At 44.7% G+C, this 27,733-nt stretch overlaps 1 protein-coding gene across 3 annotated transcripts in view; it reads left to right on the forward strand.

Moving 5' to 3' along the window:
* Positions 1–211: 211 nt before the first annotated feature.
* KANSL3 (KAT8 regulatory NSL complex subunit 3) overlaps positions 212–27,733 on the forward strand; it is a 95,632-nt gene continuing 68,110 nt past the window's right edge. For all 3 annotated transcript variants that reach the window (XM_044279241.1, XM_044279242.1, XM_044279243.1), the window contains exons 1-11: positions 212–344; positions 14,822–15,080; positions 16,431–16,601; positions 17,349–17,439; positions 17,524–17,709; positions 17,808–17,939; positions 18,029–18,145; positions 21,925–22,026; positions 22,385–22,456; positions 24,209–24,283; positions 25,520–25,677. In XM_044279241.1, coding sequence (XP_044135176.1) covers positions 14,866–15,080; positions 16,431–16,601; positions 17,349–17,439; positions 17,524–17,709; positions 17,808–17,939; positions 18,029–18,145; positions 21,925–22,026; positions 22,385–22,456; positions 24,209–24,283; positions 25,520–25,677 — 1,319 coding nt within the window. In that variant the 5' untranslated portion in view covers positions 212–344; positions 14,822–14,865. The remainder of the gene's footprint in view (positions 345–14,821; positions 15,081–16,430; positions 16,602–17,348; positions 17,440–17,523; positions 17,710–17,807; positions 17,940–18,028; positions 18,146–21,924; positions 22,027–22,384; positions 22,457–24,208; positions 24,284–25,519; positions 25,678–27,733) is intronic.

Genomic DNA, 27,733 nt, shown 5'->3' on the forward strand with positions numbered 1-27,733 from the left:
ACACGTAAATTCAAACGGGACATTTTTTGGGGGGCTTTTAAATTATAATGTGACTATCAGGTGGTTAATAAGAAAAAAAAAAATCCTCGTATTCATCACCTGCGTTAACGCATACTACACAAGAGCTGACAGTCTGACCAGGACCGCACACCGCAGTACACTGACGCCAAACTGTAGGGGAAGCTCCTCCCTTCATAATCCCCGCCTCCACCAGCGTGACGTCAGACGCACGTCTCTGCCCTGAGGACGTCCATACGCTCTAACGACGCACCGGGCCGCAGCCACCGGGAGACCGAGAAGCGCCTCTGGGAGGGGTAGGCGGGGCTGAACATGAGGTGGAGAAGGTGAGCGCGTAGTGATTGAGCGGGAGACGAGGGGAGTGTCTCCGGGATAAAGCCCATCTGTGTCCGGGTTGTGTGGTGGTTGTATACGCCGCAGCCCCGCCGACTGCTCTATACTGGGTACGGCCGCTATGTGGCGCTGTTGTCCTGGTATTGTGTGGTCTGCAGCCATTGAGAATAAAGGCGGTGGAGTGTTGTTGTGGGGCTCACATGGTGTGGGGCGCCCTCTTGTATGCAGCAGGTCTGTACTTCTGAGTGACTTGTGGCAGAAGCAGCCCTCACTCTGGCTGTGACACAGGGTGACCTGTCGGTAAAGCACTGTTCACATCTGTGAAGATACAGATACTTTGCCTGACCGATCCAAGGAGTTCTCTCAAGATGACCACCATTGGTACTGCAGGAATAGCGCCGCCCAGCAGTGTGACTATAGCCTTACGCCATATTCAGGCTGCTGTTGTAATTGGTGGGGGTCCCAGCGGCTGACCCCTGCTGATCTAATTATCCTCTATCTTGCGGGTAGGGAATACATTGGTGTAACCAGAATATCACCCTTGTGTTCATTGCAGCCGGACCTATGGAGGAGAGTAGCCTACTTACCTGCTGCCGCTGGGCGCCGGCTCCTTTGGTCCGCTTCTTCTGGTCTGAGATTATAAACATCCAGTTTGATACGGGTCATGTGGCTACTACATGACTGGTGGCAGCGGTGACATGTACCCCATGCGTCACATCACAGGGACATGTCACCGCTGCAGCAGCCATGTTACCCACGTCACACTGGATGTTGACTTGCGGAGATCAGTGGTGGCGGGGGGACCGAAGGAGCCAGAACCCAGAGGTGGTGAGCAGGTATGTACGTTTCCTTCCTTCGGTCCATCAAAGGGCGAGGCCACGTGTGGCAGGTCCTGCAGAGGATCTGTCCAGAATCTGCAGCTGATAAATCCTGTGGATTCTGCTCCAGATTTGCACACATTTGGTGCACTGCATGGCTCTTGTACAGACAACGTCTTAAAGGGGTATTCCCACTTCGCATTTTTATACTTACCTGCTGCCAGCGCGCCGTTCACTTCCTGGATTCTGGCTGGGGGTGGGCTTCATCTTGATTGAAGTCTTCTCCCGGCTGGGCCGCGCGCTGGACTGAATGCGCATGCACCATGGGGACTTATTCCTGGCCAGTATAGTACAGAGTCGGCGTGCACCGCTCTGTACTATTCTGGCCGACACGCTGTGCCGATGTGAGTGTGTAGGTTAGCTGGGACCTGGTGTAGGCCCCAAGCCAGACTTCAGTCTTCTCCTACTGGTCAGTATAGCACTCACATTAAAATGCAATTCACTATAGGCATAGTGCGCTGTAGTTTAAAAGCAATAGAGAGATTGCTTGGTAAAGTCCCCTTTCACACGGGCGAGATTTCCGCGCGGGTGCAATGTGGGAGTTGAACGCATTGCACCCGCACTGAATCCGGACCCATTCATTTCTATGGGGCTGTTCACATGAGCGGTGATTTTCACGCATCACTTGTGCGTTGCGTGAAAATCGCAGCATGCTCTATATTGTGCATTTTTCATGCAACGCAGGCCCCATAGAAGTAAATGGGGCTGCTTGAAAATCGCAAGCAAGTGCGGATGCTGTGTGATTTTTCACGCATGGTTGCTAGGAGATGATCGGAATGGGGACCCGATCATTATTATTTTCCCTTATAACATGGTTATAAGGGAAAATAATAGCATTCTTTATACAGAATGCTTAGTAAAATAGGGCTGGAGGGGTTAAATTATTTTTTTTTTAAATAATTTAACTCGCCTCATCCACTTGTTCGTGCAGCCCGGCTTCTCTTCTGTCTTCTTCTTTGCTGTCCAGGAGGAAAAGGACCTGTGGTGATGTCACGGCGCTCATCACATGTTCCATCCCCATGGCGATGTATCATGTGATGAGCGCAGTGACGTCACCACGGGTCCTTTTCCTCAAAGAAGAAGAAAGAAGAGAAGCCGGGCTGCTCGAGCAAGTGGATGAGGTGAGTTTTATTTTTTTAACCCCCCCCCCCATCACTATTTTATTAAGCATGCTGTATGAAGAATGCTATTATTTTCCCTTATAACGATGTTATAAGGGAAAATAATAAAAATCTACAGAACACCGATCCCAAGCCCGAACTTCTGTGAAGAAGTTCGGGTCTGGGTACCAAACATGCCGATTTTTCTCACACGTGTGCAAAACGCATTAAAATGCTTTGCACTCGCGGGGAAAAAATCGCGCATGTTCCCACAACGCCCGTGTGAACCCAGACTTAAGTGGTTAAAAAAAAAAAAAAAAAAAAAAAAAAAAAAAAAACATTCCAATGAAAATATGCCTTTCAATGAAAAAAATTGCAAAAATAAAATCTCCCCCACGTGTTTGGTATCGCCGTTTCCACAACTACCTGCACTACACAAATATCATGTAAATTATCCACTACATTGAATTGCTAACTTAGTCGACACCGAAACAAACTTAATAACAAGCAATCAAAAAGTGTTATTTACCCCAAAATGATACGAATGGAAACTAAGTCGTCCTGCAAAAATCAAGCCCTCACACAACGCCATAGAAAGAACCATAAAAAAAGTTATGAGTCTTGGGATGCGGAGATGCAAAAACGATTTTCTTAGTTTTTTTTGTTTTACAACTTTTGTGCAATATGTATTTGGTATCGCTGTAATCTCACTGACCCAGAGAATAAAGATATATTATTTATGCCGCAAAAAAAATTATAACGTAAATACTCAGTGACGGTATTGCTGTTTTTTCCATCTCCCTCCCAGTAAGAGTTAATAATAATCAGAAAGTTATGTCGACCCCAAAATGCTGCTGTTTAAAAACTACAACTCCCCCCCCCCCCTTAAAAAAACAAAAAAAAAAAAACAAGCCCTCGTCCTGCTATATACCGTAGATGGAGAAAAAATAAAAAAGTTATAGCTCTTGGAAGGCGATGATGGGGGGGGGGAGGAAGAAAACGCTTGGTCAGTAAGGCCCAAAATAGGCTGGCAACTAAGGGGTTAAAATTATGTCGCACTTAAAAACGTGATTTAACCGCCTCAGGACCGCCGTACGCAGGATTCCGTCCTGGCGGCGGCCCTGTTATTCCTCCTGGACGTGCCGGCGCGTCCTCTCGCGAGACGTGAGATTTCGGGCAGAGCCGGCCCGCACATGCGCAGTGCGGGCTGGGAATCGTTACAGGAGAAGTTCGTCACCAGCCTGCCAGCCAATGATCATCGCTGGCAGGCTGGTGATTTTGAAAAAATCGAATCAGAAGCCATATAACACCTTATATTTATAAATATAAGGTTTTAAATGGCTTCTGTGCTCCTCTGCTGGTCCTTTTCGTCGGTTGGTCCCAGCAGAGGAGCACACATCACAGTGAGTAAACCAAACACTACACTTAGCCCCCAGATAACCCCCCATACTGCCCTGGCATTTTAGGGGCCCTAATGCGTGAGAAGTAGTTTGAAATCCAAATGTGTAAAAAATGCCCTGTGAAATCCTAAAGGTGCTCTTTAGAATTTGGCCCCCTTTGCCCACCTAGGCTGCAAAAAAGTGTCACACATGTGGGCAATGTGTTTTGGGGTGTCTTTGAACATATACCCATGCTGGGTGAGAGAAATCTCTCTAAAATGACAACTTTGTATAAAAAAATTGGAAAAGTTGACATTTAGAGAGATATTTCTCTCACCCAGCATGGGTATATGTAAAATGACACCCCAAAACACATTTCCCAACTTCTGAGTACGGCGATTCCACATGTGTGACACTTTTTTGCAGCCTAGGTGGGCAAAGGGGCCCAAATTCTAAAGAGCACCTTTCGGATTTCACAGGGCATTTTTTACACATTTGGATTTCAAACTACTTCTCACGCATTAGGGCCCCTAAAATGCCAGGGCAGTATAACTACCCCACAAGTGACCCCATTTTGGAAAGAAGACACCCCAAGGTATTTCGTGATGGGCATAGTGAGTTCATGGAAGTTTTTATTTTTTTGTCACAAGTTAGTGGAATATGAGACTTTGTAAGAAAGAAAAAAAAAATCATCATTTTTCGCTAACTTGTGACAAAAAATAAAAAGTTCTATGAACTCACTATGCCCATCAGCGAATACCTTAGGGTGTCTACTTTCCAAAATAGGGTCATTGTAGAACCTCAGGAAACATGACAGGTGCTCAGAAAGTCAGAGCTGCTTCAAAATGCGGAAATTCACATTTTTGTACCATAGCTTGTAAACGCTATAACTTTTACCCAAACTAATAAATATACACTTATTGCATTTTTTTTTTTTTTTTTATCAAAAAAATGTAGAACAATAAATTTAGAGAAAAATTTATATAGAAATGTAGTTTTATTTGAAAAATTTTACAACTGAAAGTGAAAAATGTCTTTTTTTTTTTTGCTAAAATTTGGTAAATTTCGATTAATAACAAAAAAAGTTAAAATGTCAGCAGCAATGAAATACCACCAAATGAAAGCTCTATTAGTGAGAAGAAAAGGAGGTAAAATTCATTTGGGTGGTAAGTTGCATGACCGAGCAATAAACGGTGAAAGTAGTGTTGTGCAGAAGTGTAAAAAGTGGCCTGGTCATGAAGGGGGTTTCAGCTAGCGGGGCTGAGGTGGTTAAACAATAGGTCATTTTCTGATGATACATTCCCTTTAAAGGGTTTCTGTCACTTGAAAACAGGGTATTAAGCTGGCTGATATTAGCGATGTGCTAATGTCAGCTTAACATAACTATATTAGTGCCATCTCACTGCCTGAAGCCTTTATTGAGAAAAACAAACTTATATAATATGCTAATTAGCCTCTAGGGTGGGGGTGGGGGGGGGGGGGGGGGGGGCGTTGTTCCTGCTCCTAGAGGCTCTGTTCTCCCACTTCTGGTCACGCCCTCCTACACTAGATTGACAGGGCCAGGCAGCGTTGGTCTCCTACTGCCGGCCCCGTCTGCCGTGTAAATCTCGCGCCGTTCAGTATTCGGCGCAGCCGCTGAGCATCCTTCACTCACTGCGCCGATTACTGAACGGCACGAGATTTACACGACAGACAGGGCCGGAAGTAGGAGACCAACGCTGCCTGGCCTGTCAATCTAGTGTAGGAGGGCGTGGCCAGAAGTGGGAGAACGGAGCTTCTAGGAGCAGGAACAACGCCCCCTCCCCCCGCTCCTAGACGCTAATTGTCAAATTATAAGGTCCCTTTCACACAAGCGAGTGCAATGCGTGACGTGAACGCATAGCACCTGCACTGAATCCTGACCCATTCATTTCAATGGGTCTGTGTACATGAGTGTTTTTTTTTTTTTCACGCATTCTGCGTTGCGTGAAAATCGCAGCATGTTCTATATTCTGCGTTTTTCACGCAGCCCTGGGCCCATAGAAGTGAATGGGGCTGCGTGAAAACACATTGCATCCGCAAGCAAGTGCGGGTGCGATGCGTTTTTCACTGATGGTTGCTAAGAAATGTTTGTAAACATTTGTTTTTTATCACGTGTGTGAAAAACGCATCAAAACGCATTGCATCCGTGCGGAAAAAACTGAACAACTAAACGCAGATAAAACTGACTGAACTTGCTTGCAAAATAGTGCAAGTTTCACTGAACGCATCCGGCCCCAATCCGCAACGCCCGTGTGAAACCAGCCTAAAAGTTAGTTTTTCTGAGTAATGGCTTCAGGCAGTGAGATGGCACTAATATAGTTATGTTCAGCTTACATAAGCACATCGCTAATGTCCGCCAGCTTAATATCCATTTTTCAGGTGACGGAAACCCTTTAGGCCCCTTTCACACGGGCGAGATTTCCGCGCGGATGCGATGCGTGAAGTGAACGCGTTGCACCCGCACTGAATCCGGACCCATTCATTTTTATGGGGCTGTTCACATGAGCGGTGATTTTCATGAATCACTTGTGCGTTGTGTGAAAATCGCAGCATGTTCTATATTGTGCGTTTTCCACGCAACGCAGGCCCCATAGAAGTGAATGGGGCTGCGTGAAAATCGCAAGTAAGTGCGGATGCAGTGCATCCCGGCATCTCTTCTGTCTGTCTTCTGTGCTGTGTGCAGGTAAAGGGCCTGTGGTGACGTCACTCCGGTCATCACATGGTCCATCACCATGGTAAAAGATCATGTGATGGACCATGTGATGACCGGAGTGACGTCACCACAGGCCCTTTACCTGCACACAGCACAGAAGAGATGCCGGGCTGCGCGAGCAAGTGGATTAAGGGGAGTTTAAATATTATTATTTTTTAACCCCTTCAGCGCTATTGTACTAAGCATTCTGTATTCAGAATGCTGTTATTTTCCTTAATAACCATGTTATAAGGGAAAATAATACAATCTACAGAACACCGATCCCAAGCCCGAACTTCTGTGAAGAAGTTCGGGTACCAAACATGCCGATTTTTCTCACGCGCGTGCAAAACGCATTACAATGTTTTGCAATCGCGCATGTTCCCGCAACGCACCCGCACCTTTTCCCGCAACGCCCGGCTAAAAGAGGCCTTAAGCAGATCGGCTGCATATAGACACTTAGTGGAAATACAAAGTGGTAGCTCAGAGTCTCACTAGCGCCACCTTTTGGAAGTGGCTCCCTATGAAGCAATGTCTGAACTTGTAATAAGCCTCGGAACATAACAAGGGGAAATAGCCTAGCCCAATATCCGGCTGCAGACAGCTTATTAGGGTGTAACTCCCCCTCTTCAAGCTGCGTTTAAGCCATCTCACCAAAATCCTGTTCTGTATAGGGTTGGACGATATAAAAAAATATTCAGACGATAACGATATAAAAAAATGTATCGCGATAACGATATATATTGCGATAAATACCCGTTTTAAAGAAAAAAACAGAAGGAGCCGTTATACTGTATGGGGGGCAGCCACAAGGAGCCGTTATACTGTATGGGGGGAGTGTGTACAGGGTGCATGCAGCAGTGTAGCATGTAGCAGAGCAGGAAGCCTGGCAGGGACTCGGTGACACGTCTCTGACTCATTCGATTCTTTTAACTAATAAACTCTCAGACGATTCTCTGAGTCCCTGCAATAACTGTACATTGTAAGTCCCTCCTGACCTTCGGTTCACTGGAGACTGAGCCGACTCAGCAGTTGCTGCTGTACTCAGCCTGGGGGCGTCGCCTGATTCCGACGTGAGACGTCGTGGGCGGAGACAGCACATTCAGAGCAAGCAGGAGGAGCCGCTGCTGGAAGAAACTGGTAGATACTGATGGGGGAGGGCAGCCGCGGACGCAGTTTTTAAAGCGATGACGTCACAAAATATACCGCGGTATTTAGGAAACTGCCATATCGCTGTTTTTTTAATACCGCGGTATATCGTGATACCGGTATATCGCCCAACCCTAGTTCTGTATAGGGGGACAAAGACCCCCAAACATCTGTCTGCGGATGGATATTTGGCCTGGCACTTTAGCTTTGACGTGTGAGGTGGCACTTCTGAGATGGTCCTCTTTCTACAAGGGGATTCAGTAGTGTCTGGCAGAAGCTTGTTCTCCCTATTGAAACAAACACTCATAGGCCTCATTCACACCACTGTTCTGGTCCGCATCCGAGCCGCAGTTTTTGCGGCTTGGATGTGGACCCATTCACTTCAGTGGGGCCGCAAAAGATGCGGACAGCACTCCATGTGTTGTCCGCATCCGTTGCTCCGTTCCGTGGCCCAGCAAAAAAAAAAATAGAACATGTCCTATTCTTGTCCGTTTTGATGTCCCGGTACTTAACCGCTCCAGGACCGCCTAACGCACGGATGCGTCCTGGAGGCGGTCGATTCATTCCTCCTGGACGCATCCGTGCGTCATCTCGCTAGAGGCGAGATTTCCTGTGAACGCGCGCACACAGGCGCGCGCGTTCACAGCAACGGAAGGTAAGAGACTGGATCTCCAGCCTGCCAGCGGCGATCGTTCGCTGGCAGGCTGGAGATGCGATTTTTTTTTTAAACCCTGTTAATTTTTGATAACAGCGTCTAATATACCTGCTACCTGGTCCCTTTTGCTTGGATCGACCACCAGAGGACACGGGCAGCTCTGTAAAGTAGCACCAAACGCCACTACACTACACCCCCCCCCCCCCCCGATCACCCCATATAGACTCCCTGATCACCCCCCTGTTATTGATCACCCCCCTGTAAGGCTCCATTCAGACGTCCGTATGATTTTTACGGATCCACGGATACATGGATCGGATCCGCAAAACACATACGGACGTCTGAATGGAGCCTTACAGGGGGGTGATCACCCATATAGACTCCCTGATCACCCCCTTGTCATTGATCACCCCCCTGTAAGGCTCCATTCAGACGTCCGTATGTGTTTTGCGGATTCGATCCATGTATCCGTAAAAATCATACGGACGTCTGAATGGAGCCTGACAGGGGGGTGATCAGGGAGTCTATATGGGGTGATCACCTGGTCCTCTGGTGGTCCCTTTTGCTTGGATCGACCACCAGAGGACACGGGCAGCTCTGTAAAGTAGCACCAAACACCACTACACTACACCCCCCCCCCCCCCGTCACTTATTAACCCCTGATCACCCCATATAGACTCCCTGATCACTCCCCTGTCATTGATCACCCCCCTGTAAGGCTCCATTCAGACGTCCGTATGTGTTTTGCGGATCCACGCATCTATGGATCGGATCCGCAAAACACATACGGACGTCTGAATGGAGCCTTACAGGGGGGTGATCACCCCATATGAGACTCCCTGATCACCCCCCTGTCATTGATCACCCCCCTGTAAGGCTCCATTCAGAATTTTTTTTTGGCCCAAGTTAGCGGAAATTGTTTATTTTTTTTTTCTTTTCTTACAAAGTCTTATATTCCACTAACTTGTGTCAAAAAATAAAATCTCACATGAACTCACCATACCCCTCACGGAATCCAAATGCGTAAAAATTTTTAGACATTTATATTCCAGACTACTTCTCACACTTTAGGGCCCCTAAAATGCCAGGGCAGTATAAATACCCCACATGTGACCCCATTTCGGAAAGAAGACACCCCAAGGTATTCCATGAGGGGCATATTGAGTCCATGAAAGATTGAAATTTTTGTCCCAAGTTAGCGGAAAGGGAGACTTTGTGAAAAAATACAAAAAAAGGTATAAATTTCCGCTAACTTGTGCCAAAAAAAAAAAAATTCTATGAACTCGCCAGGCCCCTCATTGAATACCTTGGGGTGTCTTCTTTCCAAAGTGGGGTCACACGTGGGGTATTTATACTGCCCTGACATTTTAGGGGCCCGAAAGTGTGAGAAGAAGTCTGGGATCCAAATGTCTAAAAATGCCCTCATAAAAGGAATGTGTGCCCCTTTGCCCACCTAGGCTGCAAAAAAGTGTCACACATGTGGTATCGCCGTACTCAGGAGAAGTTGGGGAATGTGTTTTGGGGTGTCATTTTACATATACCCATGCTGGGTGAGATAAATATCTTGGTCAAATGCCAAGTTTGTATAAAAAAAATGGGGAAAGTTGTCTTTTGCCGAGATATTTCTCTCACCCAGCATGGGTATATGTAAAATGACACCCCAAAACACATTGCCCAACTTCTCCTGAGTACGGCGATATCAGATGTGTGACACTTTTTTGCAGCCTAGGTGGGCCAAGGGGCACACATTCCAAAGAGCACCTTTAGGCCTCTTTCACACGGGCGTCATGTTTTTTTGCCCGGATAAGAGGCGGGTGCGTTGCGGGAAAATGCGCTATTTTTCCGCGCGAGTGCAAAACATTGTAATGCGTTTTGCACTCGCGTGAGAAAAATCGCGCATGTTTGGTACCCAAACCCGAACTTCTTCACAGAAGTTCGGGCTTGGGATTGATGTTCTGAAGATTGTATTATTTTCCCTTATAACATGGTTATAAGGGAAAATAATAGCATTCTGACTACAGAATGCATAGTACTAATAGTGCTGGAAGGGTTAAAAAAAATAAAAAAGTTAACTCACCTTCTCCTCTTGATCGCGTAGTTCCCGGTCTGTTCTTTGCTAGCTGTGGGCTGAATGACCTGTGGTGACGTCAGATCACATGGTCCATCACCATGGTGATGGAGCATGTGATCTGACATCACCACAGGTCCTTTAGCCCAAGCCCACAGCTAGCAAAGAACAGACCGGGAACTACGCGAACAAGAGGAGAAGGTGAGTTAACTTTTTTTTTTTTTTTAACCCTTCCAGCACTATTATACTATGCATTCTGTAGTCAGAATGCTATTATTTTCCCTTATAACTATGTTATAAGGGAAAATAATACAGTGAATAGACTGTCACCTAGCAACCATGCGTGAAAATCGCACCGCATCCGCACTTGCTTGCTATGGGGCCTGCGTTGCGTGGATTATCGCACCGCAACGCACAAAGAGGAGCATGCTGCGATTTTCACGCAACGCATAAGTGATGCGTGAAAATCACCGCTCATGTGAACAGCCCCATAGAAATGAATGGGTCAGGATTCAGTGCGGGTGCAATGCGTTCAACTCACGCATCGCACCCGCGCGGAAATCTCGCCCGTGTGAAAGAGGCCTTAGGATTTCACAGGTCATTTTTTACACATTTTGATTTCAAACTACTTACCACACATTAGGGCCCCTAGAATGCCAGGGCAATATAACTACCCCACAAGTGACCCCATTTTGGAAAGAAGACGCCCCAAGGTATTTCGTGATGGGCATAGTGAGTTCATGGAAGTTTTTATTTTTTGTCACAAGTTAGTGGAATATGAGACTTTGTAAGAAAAAAATAAATAAATAAATCATCATTTTCCACTAACTTGTGACAAAAAATAAAAAGTTCTATGAACTCACTATTCCCATCAGTGAATACCTTAGGGTGTCTACTTTCCGAAATGGGGTCATTTGTGGGGTGTTTTTACTGTCTGGCCATTGTAGAACCTCAGGAAACATGACAGGTGCTAAGAAAGTCAGAGCTGCTTCAAAAAGCGGAAATTCACATTTTTGTACCATAGTTTGTAAACGCTATAACTTTTACCCAAACCATTTTTTTTTTTTTTTATTATCAAAGACATGTAGAACAATATATTTAGAGAAAAATTTATATATGGATGTTGTTTAAAAAAAAAATAATTACAACTGAAAGTGAAAAATGTAATTTATTTTTGCAAAAAAATCATTAAATTTCGATTAATAACAAAAAAGTAAAAATGTCAGCAGCAATGAAATAGCACCAAATGAAAGCTCTATTAGGCTGAGTTCACACGGGCATGACGGATTGGCTCAGGATGCGTTCAGAGTGCGTTCAGTTAAACTTGCACCATTATGCAAGCAAGTTCAGTCAGTTTTGTCTGCAATTGCGTTTAGTTGTTCAGTTTTTTTCCGCGCGGGTGCAATGCGTTTTGATGCGTTTTTCACGCGCGTGATAAAAAACTGAAGGTTTACAAACAACATCTCTTAGCAACCATCAGTGAAAAACGCATCGCACCCGCACTTGCTTGCGGATGCAATGCGTTTTTCACGCAGCCCCATTCACTTCTATGGGGCCTGTCCTGCGTTACAAACGCAGAATATAGAGCATGCTGCGATTTTAAAGCATTGCAGAAGTGATGCACAGCCCCATTGAAATGAATGGTGCCGGATTCAGTGCGGGTGCAATACGTTCACCTACCGCATTGCACCCGCGCGGAAATCTCGCCCGTGTGAACTCAGCCTTAGTGAGAAGAAAAGGAGGTAAAATTCATTTGGGTGGTAAGTTGTATGACCGAGCAATAAACGGTGAAAGTAGTGTAGTGCAGTAGTGTAAAAAGTGGCCTGGTCACTAAGGGTGTTTCAGCTAGGGGGGTTGAAGTGGTTAAGGACACATGACCGGTACGTCATTGTGTATTTCCGATCACCGCCGTGTGCCCAGCAGGCACCCTGGGACAATGCCGAGGGGGGGGGGGGGGGGGGGGGTCCGTATCGGCGATCGCTGCAAACCTGCGTTTTGCAGAACTGTCGGAACTTTCTGATCCCCGTGGACCGCGGGGATCAGAAACTTCAAATTTTATTTTTTAACCCCCGTTCCTGCAGCCCTCATTATCTGCCGGCGGGCTGTGCAGGGGGGGAGGTGCGGGCTGTGCAGGGGGGGAGGTGCGGGCGGTGCTATCATTTCCAGGATGGCTGAGCGGTTAGCAAGCAGAGTGTCAGCACATTCTGCTTGAAACGGCTGACATCTGTGCTGTGATGTCAGCCGTTTAACCCCTTCCATGCCGCGGTCCGTAGGGACCGCTGTATGGAAGGAGTTAACAGGGAGGGAGCTCTCTCCCATCGGGGGCAGCTGTGTCTTTTCGGCCCCCGATTCTTGACGGGATCACCATCACCCGCTGCTGTGGCAGCGGGTGATGGTTACCATGGCAACCGAACGCCTTCACAGGCTTCTGGCTGTTGATCAGACTTTGTAAAGTGAAAATACAGAACACTATATAGTGTACTGTACTGTATTATACAGACATCAGACCCACTGGATCTTCAAGAACCAAATGGGTCTGGGTAAAAAAAAAGTTAAAATAAAATGCACTACATATATTTGGTATTGCGGCGTCCCTAATAACCTGCTCTATAAAAATATCACATGACCTAACCCCTCAGGAGAATACCGCAAAAAAAGCTATTTTTTTTGTCACCTTACACAAAAAGTGTAATAGCAAGCAATCAAACAGTCATAAACACACCCCAAAATAGTGCCAATCAAACAGTCATCTCATCCAACAAAAATCATATCCTACCCAAGATAATCGCCCATAAACTAAAAAAAAACTATGGCTCTAGGACTATGGAGACACTAAAACAGGAATTTTTTTTGTTTCAAAAATGAAATAATTATGTAAAACTTACATTAAAAATAAAAGTAGACATAATAGGTATCGCCGCGTCCGTAATAACCTGCTCTATAAAAATACCACATGATCTAACCTGTCAGATGAATGTTGTAAGTAACAAAAAATAAAGACTGTGCCAAAACAGCTATTTCTTGTTACCTTGCCTCATATGTACCCTAAACTAGTACCAACAAAACTGCCACCCTATCCTGTAGTTTCCAAAATGGGGTCACTTTTTCGGAGTTTTTACTCTAGGAGTGCGTCAGGGGGGCTTCAAATGGAACATGGTGTCAAAAAAACAGTCCAGCAAAATTTGCCTTCCAAAAAACGTATGGCATTCCTTTTCTTTTGCGCCCTGCCGTGTGCCCGTACAGTAGTTTACGACCACATATGGGGTGTTTCTGTAAACTACAGAATAAGGGCCATAAATAATGAGTTTGATTTGGCTGTTAACCATTGCTTTGTAACTGGAAAAAATGGATTTAAATGGAAAATCTGCCAAAAAAGTGAAATTTCTCTATTTTCCATTAATTCTTGTGGAACACCTAAAGGGTTAACAAAGTTTGTAAAATCAGTTTTGAATATCTTGAGGGGTGTAGTTTGTAAAATGGGGTCATTTTTGGGTGGTTTCTATTATGTAAGCCTCACAAAGTGACTTCAGACCTGAACTGGTCCTGAAAAAGTGGGTTTTAGACATTTTCTGAAAAATTTCAAGATTTGCTTCTAAACCTCTAAGCCTTGTACTCAATTTTACCAGTGTCATGAAGCACAATATGTGACGAAAAAAACGATCTCAGAATGGCCTGGATATGTAAAAGCGGTTTAAAGTTATTCACACATAAAGTGACACTGGTCAGATTTGCAAGGGGTTACCTGTGAAATATAAATAAATAAATAAAAAAATATATATAATTTATATAATTTATTTTTATGGTTCCCCAACCCCAATGTGACTAAGAACTTTAAGGCCCCTTTCACACGGGCGAGTATTCCGCGCGGGTGCAATGCGTGAAGTGAACGCATTACACCCGCACTGAATCCTGACCCATTCATTTCTATGGGGCTGTTCACATGAGCGGTGAAAATACAAATGTTGAAATTCCAGTAAGCACTTTCCCTGGTTACTGGAACCTAAATAACCATGTGCGGGAACTATGATGGAATTCTGTAATACCGCATATGTCATACCATTGTTTTTGGTTTAGCGCCAATACCCAGGGCAAAGACAGAGAACAAACTGTTCACTCCTGATCATTGCCTGATTGTTCGCTGTGTTTATATCTGCACTTATCCCCACTGTTCGGAGATGAATGATTGCTACTGCGATCATTCATCCCCAAGTAAACTTGTTGTTGGCAGCACATCTCTTCTTACGAAGGCAAAGACAAATGAGACATAAATAATGGATCACCCAACAAAGGAGCGTTCTGCTTGTTTGTCAGATGATCGGCAGAGCTTTTATACTGGGCAGTATTTGGGAACAAGCATTCATAACACTCCTGATAATTGGCCCAATATTCTGCCAGTCAGTGAATTGTAGTCTGTGTGGAGATCCATCTTTATGTATGACACAAAATGCCAAGACCTTCCACATGCTAAGCACGTGTAGCTTATTCTCCTGTTGGAATACATTTTTAATGATTGCTTCTTTTGGAACAGGATTTAGTACTTTCTCCAGACCCCGAGTCTGTGGAGCAGGAACGATGACGCATCGGACAGGTGACCGAGACCTACAGTCCTCTGCTAGAAGAATGGGCACGTCTCTCCTTTTTCAGCTGTCAGTCCATGAGCGAGAGCTGGACTTGGTATTTCTAGACCACAGCTATGCAAAGCCTTGGAGCGCCCACCCAGATGCCAGTAATGCCCGTCCCACTCGTACCCTGTTCATTACTCCACGGAGACAACAAGAAAGTGCAGTGTAAGGGTTTATGTTACCTCTGTGATTTATTTTTATGGTCTGTTGCATACATAACCTTCTGGGCTGCATTCGTATCTAATTTTTTTTACACATTGACCATATGTGTCAGGAATGATCACAAATTCAACCTGTGCAAAAACTTTTTCCTTTGGCGTACATAGTGTTCGTATGAGTCAGTGTTGTTCCCCCCCCCCCCCCCCCCCCTGTATTTAAAAGTGTAAAGAAAGTCATATTGGCCCAGATTTATTAATGTGTCTGCACCAAAAATAGTTGGTATAGTGTCTATCCTTGCGCCAGATTTATCATCCAACATGAGCCCCTGTGATAGATCTGATGCACGTCTAGACAGCCGGTCTAAGCTTACACCATCTATAGCAGTGATGCTCAACCTGCTGCCCTCTAGCTGTTGTAAAACTACAACTCCCACCATGCCCTGCTGTAGGCTGTCTGGGCATGCTGGGAGTTGTAGTTTTTCAATAGCTGGGGGGCCGCAGGTTCGGCATCACAGATCTATAGGATTAGTAAATTTGGCCATTGTGTACAGTGCAAGTCAGGGACCTATGTTGGGCGCATGTACCAAGAGCCCTTTATTGTAAATGGGATTGTATGGCCACATTAGAGAGATGTGTATACACACACACGGCCAAAAGTTTTGAGACTGACATAGATTTTGGTTTTCACAAAGTTTGCTGCGTCAGTGTTTTTGGATCTTTTTGTCAGATGGTTCTATGGTATGCTGATGTACAATTATAAGCATTTCATATATATATATTTTTTTACTTTTATTGATAAATCTTTTATATTGACAAATATCAGCTTCTGGGCGACTGATGCCAACCTATTCATGCCTAATCAGTGCGTAGGGGTTTATCACAATTCCTTTGTTGGATTGACCACCGTTTCTTTATGGGACTGAGATCTGGGGAGTTTCCTGGCCATGGAACCAGAATTGACCAAAATTTGTTTTGTTCACCAAGCGGCTAAGTTATCCCATTTGCCTTGTGATATGGTGCTGCCTCGGGCTGGAAAAAGCATTGTCCATGGTTGGGAGAAGTTGCTCTTGGAGGTTGTCTTGATACCGTTCTTTATTCTCATTCTTATCCAAGGAAGTATGCTCGCTCCAACAACACTGCCATAAATATAGAATGGTATAAAAACATCCCCCAAGAGCAACTTCTCCCAACCGTCCAGGAGTAATTTGGTAATTCCCAGCCTGATAGAGCAGATTGCTGCGCAAAGGTCAGATAAACTGGCGTATATTTGATAGTAAATGACCCCCACCAGTGAAAAGTAGTGCAGTCTTTTTCAGCTATTTTGAAATTCTTGCGTTAACGCTGAGTTCATTTCCAGTGAAGCAGATGTTCCCATTGATGTTGAGACCGTCTCTCCATCACCCATGCCTTTATATGACAACCAGAAGGCAAGAAGTGTTATGAATGAGTGTGAACGCCATGTGATTTTTGTACGCACGGACACTGAAGCTCCACCACCCCCTGATGACTGGGAAGATCACGTCAACAGGTGAGATTTTGTGTTCTTACTAAGTAGATTGAATGCAACTAAGCGTGTAACCACTTACTAATAAAGGCTGCATTCACACAACCGTGTAACGGCCATATCAATGTTGCAGACCGCAAACCACAGACACCGGCCGTGTGCCCCCTGCATCACGGCACAGACTGACTTCAAGGGGTCCACTGTTCCCAAGATGCGGCCAAAGATGGGGCATGTCCTATCTATCGTCGCACTGAAGTATGGTCCAGGAAGCACATGGAAGCCTTCCATAAGCTTCCTGGTCCGTGAATCAGCGCCACAAAAGATAGGACATGTCCTGTCTTTGGCTGTGGATGTTGACCAGTTTGTCAGTATGTGTGCCACGCGATGCACGGTACACACGGCCACTGTCTGTGGTTTGCGATACGACTTTCACACGGTTGTGTGAATGTGGCCAAAGGGATACAATTCTCTGGGTTCAGACTGCTTAGGCTGGGTTCACATTACGTTTTTGCCCCACATTAAACATATATGTTGGAGGGGAACAAGGATGGAGATATAGATATAAATTTTTTTATATAAACAATGGAACTCTATGGTGACTGATTCCACTGTATGGCAACTGTCTGGGTCAGCCGTTTAATGTATATGTTAAACATAAGACAAAAATGTGATGTGAACCCTCCGCTTTATCCTAAGCGGCTAAACTGTTCAATTTACTGCAGAAGTGTAGTAAAATATTCTCGTGCATTTCCTGTCATGCTTTCTTATTAGAACTGGCTGGACTACTTCCCAGAATAAACTTTTTAATAAGATTTTGAAAGCCCTACAATCTGACCGTCTTGCTCGACTCGCTAATGATGGTGTAAGTATACTTTTTCAATCCTTAGATAAATACTACACTGTAAAGTGCTGAGTTGTATATTCATCAAGAGTTATCACTTTCCAGGCAGTCAATGAACCAGTCTTGAGAAGAATTGCGGTGGATAAGTGTGCACGTCGTGTACGACAAGCTTTGGCCTCTGTAGGCTGGGATACCAAGTTGGTTCAGTGGCTGCATACGACTCTTGTGGAAACACTCAGCTTGTCCTTACTTGCTGCTTATCTGGATGCATTGCAGACGCTGAAAGGAAAGGTAACCCATTAGTTTGCTGTATAGAATTGCATCTAAAAATATCTCTGCATCTGCTTATTTAAAATGCTGTTTTTTTTTTCCCCCCTTATCCCCTGCAGATCCCTGCTCTTATTGACCGCATGCTCCTGGCGTCCACTGTGAGGGCAGGAGGCGCTAGCGCTGAAGCTTTATCTTTGCTGTTGAAGAGACCATGGGACCCAGCAGTTGGAGTGTTGTCGCATAACAAACCTGTACGTTTTTTTTGCTGTATGTGTTTCTTTGCTGTTGTTGACTTTTATGACATAATAGATCGTCTGTATTTTCTCCCATTTGTGCATAGAGCAAGCTTCCAGGCTCCCCTCTCATCCTTATTGCCCCATCAGGACCCACAAACTCTATTTTCCCCACCTCGCGGCGGCACAGATTCTGGCAATCTCAGCTTTCTTGCTTGGCCAAGGTTAGTTTCTTCTTTCACGTTTTAGTCTACATTCACACTCGCCTTTTGGCTTTCCGTATGTGAGATCCGTTCAGGGCTCTCGCAATAGGTCCAAAACGGATCAGTTTTGCCCTAATGCATTCTGAATGGAAAATGATCCGCTCAGTTTGCATCAGTTCAGTCTCCATTCCGCTTTGGAGACGGACACCAAAACGCTGCTTGCGTCTTGGTGTCCGTCTGATGAAACTAAGCCAAACGGATCCACCCTGGGACACAATGTAAGTCAATTGGGACGGATCCGTTTTCACTGACACAATCTGGCACAATAGAAAACGTATCCGTCCTCCATTGACTTTCAATGGTGTTGAAGACGGATCAGTCTTGGCTATGGTAAAGATAAAAATACTCAATTTTATTAAGAAAATCACAGAAGACACATGATCAGCACTGGTCACAAATAAGACAATACATACAGGTTACAATACATGTTAAAAACCAAGTAAACCGATGGTGGGCTGCCAATACAAATATCTAAGGTAAAGTGCAAGTGCATGATTATACCCAAAAGGTCATAAGTGGTGGACATATAGTATCCAAACGCTGTAGCCTTTAGACACCACAAGTATCCACATGTATATATGTGTCGAAATTTGCCACAAGCCGGTGTGAATATATACACCAAAGTTATCAGAATTAGGGCAATACCAATAATCACAATTGTATTTGACACATGATGGAAACTATTATATATACTGACCAATTGATTCGATTGTATCGTGCAGCAATACCACCGGTCCACTCCCCAACGCACGTTTCGCGTACAGCTTTTTCAAGGTACGCGAAACGTGCGTTGGGGAGTGGACCGGTGGTATTGCTGCACGATACAATTGAATCAATTGGTCAGTATATATAATAGTTTCCATCATGTGTCAAATACAATTGTGATTATTGGTATTGCCCTAATTCTGATAACTTTGGTGTATATATTCACACCGGCTTGTGGCAAATTCTGACACATATATACATGTGGATACTTGTGGTGTCTAAAGGCTACAGCGTTTGGATACTATATGTCCACCACTTATGACCTTTTGGGTATAATCATGCACTTGCACTTTACCTTAGATATTTGTATTGGCAGCCCACCATCGGTTCACTTGGTTTTTAACATGTATTGTAACCTGTATGTATTGTCTTATTTGTGACCAGTGCTGATCATGTGTCTTCTGTGATTTTCTTAATAAAATTGAGTATTTTTGTACTATTGTAGTATATTTTCTTTAAATCAAGCTATATTTTACTTACCTTACTCCTTCAATCGGTTATATATATTCTAATTAGGGGTAAGCCCGCAATTTTGTTAGGGCTATATATAGGTTTATGGTAAAGATAATACAAACGGATCCGTTCAGAACGGATGCAGACGGTTGTATTATCTGAACGCATCCGTCCATGACGTATCTGTGCAAAATGCGAGTGTGAAAGTAGCCTAAGTCTACATTGTGTTGTTAAGGATAATTTTTGTCCATGAGATTCGGATTTTAGTACTAACAATAAATCTGTTTGCTTTGTATGATAAGGACAGGAAAATGGGATTTTTCACTCTTAGATCCTTTTGTTGATCACTGTCAGGCATGACGCATCTTTTGTGTATGGTGCTGCTCAATGATACTAACTAGAAGCTAATAATATGGTCCAGGAATGAATCAGAACTTGGGTGAAATAATGTTTATTACTCCATCTAACATTGCCATTATTTTTGAAAAATACATTAAAGGGGTTATCCTATGATTAATGTCAAAAATTAAAATCAGACATCGTATAGTACATGACAATCTTTCTAACAAAGCTAGAACCAGCCCTGTACCTCCCATGGATCCAGAGATCTCCCCAGTCCCCAGTCATTGCTCTACTAGATTTATATCAAGCTGGCAGCTCAGGGGGCGTGTCTCAGCTCTCCCTTATCACAGCTCAGGGGGCGTGTCTCAGCTCTCCCTTATCACAGCTCAGGGGGCGTGTCTCAGCTCTCCCTTATCACAGCTCAGGGGGCGTGTCTCAGCTCTCCCTTATCACAGCTCGGGGGGCGTGTCTCAGCTCTCCCTTATCACAGCTCGGGGGGCGTGTCTCAGCTCTCCCTAATCACAGCTCGGGGGGCGTGTCTCAGCTCTCCCTAATCACAGCTCGGGGGGCGTGTCTCAGCTCTCCCTAATCACAGCTCGGGGGGCGTGTCTCAGCTCTCCCTAATCACAGCTCGGGGGGCGTGTCTCAGCTCTCCCTAATCACAGCTCGGGGGGCGTGTCTCAGCGCTCCCTAATCACAGCTCGGGGGGCGTGTCTCAGCGCTCCCTAATCACAGCTCGGGGGGCGTGTCTCAGCGCTCCCTAATCACAGCTCGGGGGGCGTGTCTCAGCGCTCCCTAATCACAGCTCGGGGGGCGTGTCTCAGCGCTCCCTAATCACAGCTCGGGGGGCGTGTCTCAGCGCTCCCTAATCACAGCTCGGGGGCGTGTCTCAGCGCTCCCTAATCACAGCTCGGGGGGCGTGTCTCAGCGCTCCCTAATCACAGCTCGGGGGGCGTGTCTCAGCGCTCCCTAATCACAGCTCGGGGGGCGTGTCTCAGCGCTCCCTAATCACAGCTCGGGGGGCGTGTCTCAGCGCTCCCTAATCACAGCTCGGGGGGCGTGTCTCAGCGCTCCCTAATCACAGCTCGGGGGGCGTGTCTCAGCGCTCCCTAATCACAGCTCGGGGGGCGTGTCTCAGCGCTCCCTAATCACAGCTCGGGGGGGAGTTGAAGGATGGAACTGAGCATGTGTGGCCTTCTCGGTGAGCAGGACAAAAAAATAAGTAATGAACAAACAGCAGGTGGCGCTATACAGAAACGTTTTATTGAATATCTCAGTGGATATACAAAATTTTTAATTACATGCAATTACAAAAGTATATATGTCGGATACAGTGACCGAAACAGAGTACCGGAGTTTATAACGCAGATGTGAACCCGGGCTAACATGCAGATTGGACTGCACGTTCAGCTTGACAATTTTGTTAGAAGGGTCCCTGGACAATAAACTCCATCAAAGAGCAATCCACTTATGGGACCTCCAGGAATCAGCCTTTACCTCTAGGGAAACTTGCAGCAAGTGTTTAGGTTCTTTCAGGACTATCTATGTTCCAGTTTCCAGAGTATTTACATCGGGCACTGCATGGGCACAGTCGCATGCTCTGCTGCTGCCAGTAACTGGCTTCAGCAGTGATGTGACCACAAGAGGGCATTACCAGTCATTGGCTGTAGCAGAGCATATGACCGTTCTCATGCAGCGCTGAATGTAAACACTCTGGGGATCGGAACATAGACACATGGGAGCCACGCTGGAGGACCGGAGTGGCGTGGAGCAGCTAAGTATGCATCTATAATTTATGGAAGCAGGCTGCGGGCATTAGATAAAAAGTCATTTTTGTTTGAGAACCCTTTTTTCATCAAATTAAGCATTACACAGTGCCCTCTGAAATAATTTGGCTGACCATGTAATGCAGGGAAATGCTGTTGGTCACCTCTGTCTTCTGACAGATCAGGCCCATGAACTCTGCATTGACTCAGAGTATTTGAAAGTTGGTTTTCAGGGTTAAAATCCCATTTAAATAAAGCGGTTACATTGGTAATTCACTGCTTGGAAATTCCCCCCCCCCCCAAAAATCAAATCTTAAAAAAAAAAAAAAAAAAAAAGATTGTAAAAATATATATCTTCACCATGTGGCCACAAATGTCTGTCATTACGTATGTTCTCTTTCTATACCTTTTTAGGTCATCCCTGTTGGCTCCCAACTGATAAACAGTGGTGCTGGGCAAACCTCTTTACAGTGCCTGGAAAACATGATTGCCGGATTACGGGGGAAAGTTATTGAGGTACACGATATCTTCTAATAGATGAGACCTCTGTTCATCAAATGCTTCACATATCTTCCTCATCAGTTTATCTTCAGACTTGATATGGTCTGTAAAATGGGAATTGGGTATCATTGCGAGAACAGATGGTCAAGTAAAAAAATTCCTATATAAATTTGCATTTGCTTTTTTTTTTTTTGGTGGGGTACATTGTGGTGTTTTAATTTTAGGCAACCGAATGGGTTAAATAGTGAAAGAACAAAATGGTCACTGTTGGAAGAAAGGTGTAAAACAGCTAACTTCATACCACTATAATGTAAACCAGTTTAAAGCTATAGCACCAGTTGCATATTTATTATTTGTCTGGTCTTTTATACAGGTTCACAATCATTTTCCTCACAAGCCTGTCATTTTGATTGGGTGGAATACCGGAGCTTTAGTTGCTTGTCATGTGAGTAGCGATTCATGAATATTTTTACATTAAAGGCTATAGATTTTTATTATTCTGTTCATCTTTTTCCTAAATGCAAAATTAAGCAAATTTCTAAATGTCCTTTAAAAATGTCCTACAATTTTACTGCCAATTCTTTGTAACTCCTTTACATGAGTGGCTGTCCTGTTGCTTCCTGTATTATTCTGACAGAGCATTGCTGCTGGGTGTCTTCTTTCTGTCCTCCCCCTACCTTAACCAAGATATCAGAAGAGAGTTGTGCTCAGCTGATCAGATTGTGGATTTTGAGGGAAGCATCCACCTTCACTGAGGGCAGATCTCAGGTTATTCAGTATCAAAGTGCAGATAGGGAGAAGCACACACATGAGTCTTCAAGTAAAGGTAGGCTGTGTATGAGTGTAGAGAGAGGAGAGGAACCATGACAGACTCTGAAGGGTGATTGAAGGAGACCTAACCTATAGAAGAGCTAGTGAAGGCAGTAACATCCTGGATACACAGGCTTCTCATATAACATATATTACAGGGAGGGATGCAACTACATGAGGTGCATGTAAGGCTACTTTCACACTTGCGTTTGGGGGTTCCGCTTGTGAGATCCGTTTGAGGGCTCTCACAAGCGGCCCCGAACGGATCCGTTCATCCCCAATGCATTCTGAATGGATAAGGATCCGTTCAGAATGCATCAGTTTGGCTCCGTTCCGCCTCCATTCCGCTCTGGAGGCGGACACCAAAACGCTGCTTGCAGTGTTTTGGTGTCCGCCTGGCCGTGCGAAGCCAAACCGATCCGTCCTGACTTACAATACAAGTCAATGGGGACAGATCTGTTTGACGTGGACACAATATGGTGCAATTGCAAATGGATCTGTCCCCCATTGACTTTCAATGTAAAGTCAGGAGTCCCTACTAATATACCATCGGATCAGAGTTTTCTCCAATCCGATGGTATATTTTAACTTGAAGCGTCCCCATCACCATGGGAATGCCTCTATGTTAGACTATACCATCGGATTTGAGTTAGATTGTGAAAACTCAGATCCGACAGTATATTCTAACACAGAAGCGTTCCCATAGTGACGGGGACGCTTCAAGTTAGAATATACTAAGAACTGTGTACATAACTGCCCCCTGCTGCCTGGCACCATCCGATCTCTCTCTTACAGGGGGCTGTGATCCGCACAATTAACCCCTCAGGTGCCGCACCTGAGGGTTTAATTGTGAGGATCTCAGCCCCCTGATCGGGAGCTGCCAGGCAGCAGGGGCCAGACCCCCCCCTCCCTCCCCAGTATTTAAAGTTAGCTACTTTTCTCCTGACTTTACATTGAATATACTGTCGGATCTGAGTTTTCATGATCTTGAAAACTCAGATCTGAAAAAGCTGTTATGCAGACGGATCCACACTGAATGGATACCATCGTTTGCATTTATAGGTGCGGATCAGTCTGCAGATACCAGACGGATCCGCACCTAGCGCAAGTGTGACAGTAGCCTAAGCTGTATATCTGGGGGTTTGAAAATGAATAAAGTGATGGAGATTTTAGATTGAAACGTAGGGAATTTTGTTAAACTCAAGGTAGCCACAAAACATTTTTTTCTTGTCAAGGTTGTCTACAGCCTTTGCTGCAAGTGTCCATTTATGTATTGCTGTTCTCTTGATAACTACAATTTATACCGATGCATTACTTATCCCCATATCTGACACCAGGATTTCTGTACAAAACGTCCTTATTACAAATACCATTTTGCTTTGTTCAGGTTTCTCTTATGGAATATGTGACCGCCGTGGTATGTTTGGGATTTCCTCTACTCACTATTGATGGGCCCAGGGGGGTAAGTAGTGGTGAGAGTTATGCTGTCTTACAGAAAATACTCCATGAAAAACCTCAATTGTTGTAATTAACTTGAGCTGTGGAACAAGTTACTGATTCCCCAGTCTACTTTTGGGCTTGTAAATTGTAGCACAGAAGACCACTCATAGTAAGAAATGTATAAGACTCTTCAGTGTCTTTAATCTGTATTAGGCCTCATGCACATGCCCGTGCTACAGACCGCAATTCTGCTGATGCAGGTCCACTTGAATGGGGTCCGCATTCTGCAGCCGACGGTCCAGACCACAAAAAAGTAATGTATGCTCTACTTGCGATGCGGGGGCATGGACAGAAAACCCGCGGAAGCACTCTGTAGTGTTTCTGCTCCGTGCCTCGGCTATGCACTGTATCTTCGGATTGCGGGCCCATTCAAGTAAATGGGTTCACATCCGTAATGTGGTGGGCACACGACCGGTGTCTGTATATTGCTGACCCGCTGTATTGCTGTCGTGTGCATGTGGCTCTATAGTCGGGCAGGAGTCTTATTCAGCCACTAGTGAGTGCTGTATTTTCATTAGCTGGGGCCGGTTGTTGAGGGCATAAGGGCTGCTGTTCAGGACCAATTTTAGCACAAAAGAAATCATAACCACCTGTTTTGCCCGTGTCCAGCTCGGGCAGTGGGAAAAGTAGCTAACTGGAGGGGTAGGGGGGCTGCTTTAGATGCTGCTATCTCCTGAATGGTAGCGGCTAGAAACATGCAACTGGTCTTGTTTGAACGCTGATAGTCCAGGTCAAAATGACAATATTGGCCTAAGCAACAGAGGAGAAATCACTGTTAGAAATCGAGTTGGGAATAATCGCAAGTAAAATTAGTTTTTACGTTAACTTTCAGCTCTATTCACAGAATCCCGATTTCTATCAGTGATATCTTCCCCTGTACTGAACATATTGCTGTCATTCTGGTATTGTACATGTTTCTAGCTGCTACCATTCAGGCGATAGCATCTAAAGCGCCTCCCCCCCCTCCAGTTAGCTACTTTTCCCACTGCTTTAGCTGGACTGGGGCAAAACAGTTAGGGGGTTAAAACTGCATCTTATTGTTTTTTATAATGCTCTTCAAAAAGAGTTTAAGAAGTGGAATGTCAATAAAAATGCTGCTGAAAAAAGGAATGCACTGAATCTCATGCTCTCAATGTGGTGATCAACAAAACATTTTTGTACCATAAAAATTTTGTGACCATGCGTCTTTGCGTTGTAGGATGTTGATGACCCTCTGCTTGACATGAAGACACCAGTTCTTTTTGTGATTGGTCAGAACGCTCTTCAGTGTCACCCAGAAGCAATGGAGGACTTCCGAGAGAAGCTCCGAGCTGATAACAGTCTGGTCATTGTTGGAGGGGCTGATGATAATCTTCGGTAAGAGCTAACTGAGGATAAGAAAAATGGTGTGAACAAGGTCTGACATTAGACTCTATCACATTGAGCAGCGCACTGAGGCCAGCTCTAGACACAGCAGATTGCCATGGGAATTCCACATTATAGTACGATACCAAGAGATGAGATTTTGAAATTACGTCAACGCATAATGGAAAAATTCAGCACGGAAATCGGAGCATGCTGTAGATATTTAGTACCGCAGCGTCCTCATTTCCCTTTGAATTGCAAACGGTAAAAGGAACAGCAGAATCTGAAATTATCCGTCACACCTGGACCTGGCATAAATACGACTACTTGAGTGACTGTATGACGTGTCTTGTTGAGCTTTGCTCTGGAAGCTCCAAAGAGTGGAGTATGCATAGAAAATAGGGCAATTTGAGCTTTAAAAGCATTTGACGTTATCTATAATTTTATAATGTACAGTATTTCTTTTACCTTTTTATTGCTGCTTGTCTTCCTTTCTGGACGGTGGCCACATGACCATGTCCATGCAGCTGTTTATTTCCTGTTTATGTCAAAGCAGTGATATGGGAGTGTCTATGTAACTAGCTGGTGGGAGGAGCTATAAACTAGCTGGGGGGTGATAGGGGAGTGTCTATGTAGCTAGTCGAGTGGGAGGAGCTATAAACTAGCTGTGCATTAGGGGCGGTTCTAGAGCTGTGGCAGACATGGGGATTGGTTTACATGGCAATAACGCATCAGGAGAGTCCACATTGGGAAGAAAAACTGCATGGGTACATGAGGTAAACTACATGGACTTATCTGTTAAAAATTATAGCAGTCCTGAAAAACCCTTTTAATGTTGCCACCTCATGATTTTCAAATGGGACAAATCCTGTTTTGTTTTCTGTTCACATTAGTATCATTGTTTTTGTTTTCTTTTAAGTAGGGATGTCCTGATACCAGTATCGGGACCGATACCGGACATTTTGTACGAGTACTTGTACTCGTGCAAATGTCGGCGATACCTCATGGCCGGCCGTGTCCCAGATGATCAGCGGTGGGGACTGCGGCGGCGGGTTCAGTGTTGTCTTTCGGGCAGCGGCGCTGCTCCCAACCGATCAGCGTGGGGACGGCAGCAATGTCCCAGCTGATCAACGTGGGGCGGGACTTCTGTGAGGCAGAATGCGGTTTCCTAGCACTGGGAGGAAGTTAAAGCCACTTCCTCCCAGTACTCTGGTGCATATTCATGGGAAGGATTAAAGCAGGCCATGGTGCATGAAATGGAGGAGAAATTCTGTTAATTTCTCTCCATTTCATGTTAAAACGGACAAACAGTGAATAATAAAATAAGGTGGTGGGGGGGGAATGGGCATATAATAGTGATCCCCAACCAGCGTGCCTTCAGCTGTTGCAAAACTACACCTCCCAGCATTCCCGCACAGCCAAAGGCAAGCTGGAGGCACGCTGGTTGGGAAACACTGTTATATGCCCATTTTATTAATCTTTTAACCCTTTAAAGCAGTTGTCCATAGCAACCAAATTCCAGCTTTAATTTTTTTTATTGCTATCAGCAACTGCGCCGCTGTTATAATTGGTATCGGTGAGTACTTAAATAAAAGTATCGGTACTTGTACTCGGTCTTAAAAAAAAAAAAAATGGTATCGGGACATCACTACTTTTTAAGAGGTAATTAACCCCTTAGGGACACAGCCTTATTTCACCTTAAGGACCAGGTCATTTGCAAATCTGACCAGTGTCACTTTAAGTGCTGATAACTTTAAAACACTTTGACTTATCCAGGCCATTCTGAGATTGTTTTTTTCGTCATATATTGTACTTAATGACACTGGTAAAGTGAAGTTAAAAAAAATTAATTTATTTATAAAAAAAATACCAAATTTACCAAAAATTTGTAAAAAAATGTCCAAGTTTTAATTTCTCTACTTCTTCTTCTATAATGCATAGTAATACCTCCAAAAATAGTTATTACTTTACATTCCCCATATGTTTACTTCATATTTGGATCAATTTGGGAATTATATTTAATTTTTTGGGGATGTGACAAGGCTTAGAAGTTTAGAAGCAAATCTTT

Source organism: Bufo gargarizans, chromosome 2, assembly GCF_014858855.1.
Source record: "Bufo gargarizans isolate SCDJY-AF-19 chromosome 2, ASM1485885v1, whole genome shotgun sequence".
NCBI lineage: Eukaryota > Metazoa > Chordata > Amphibia > Anura > Bufonidae > Bufo > Bufo gargarizans.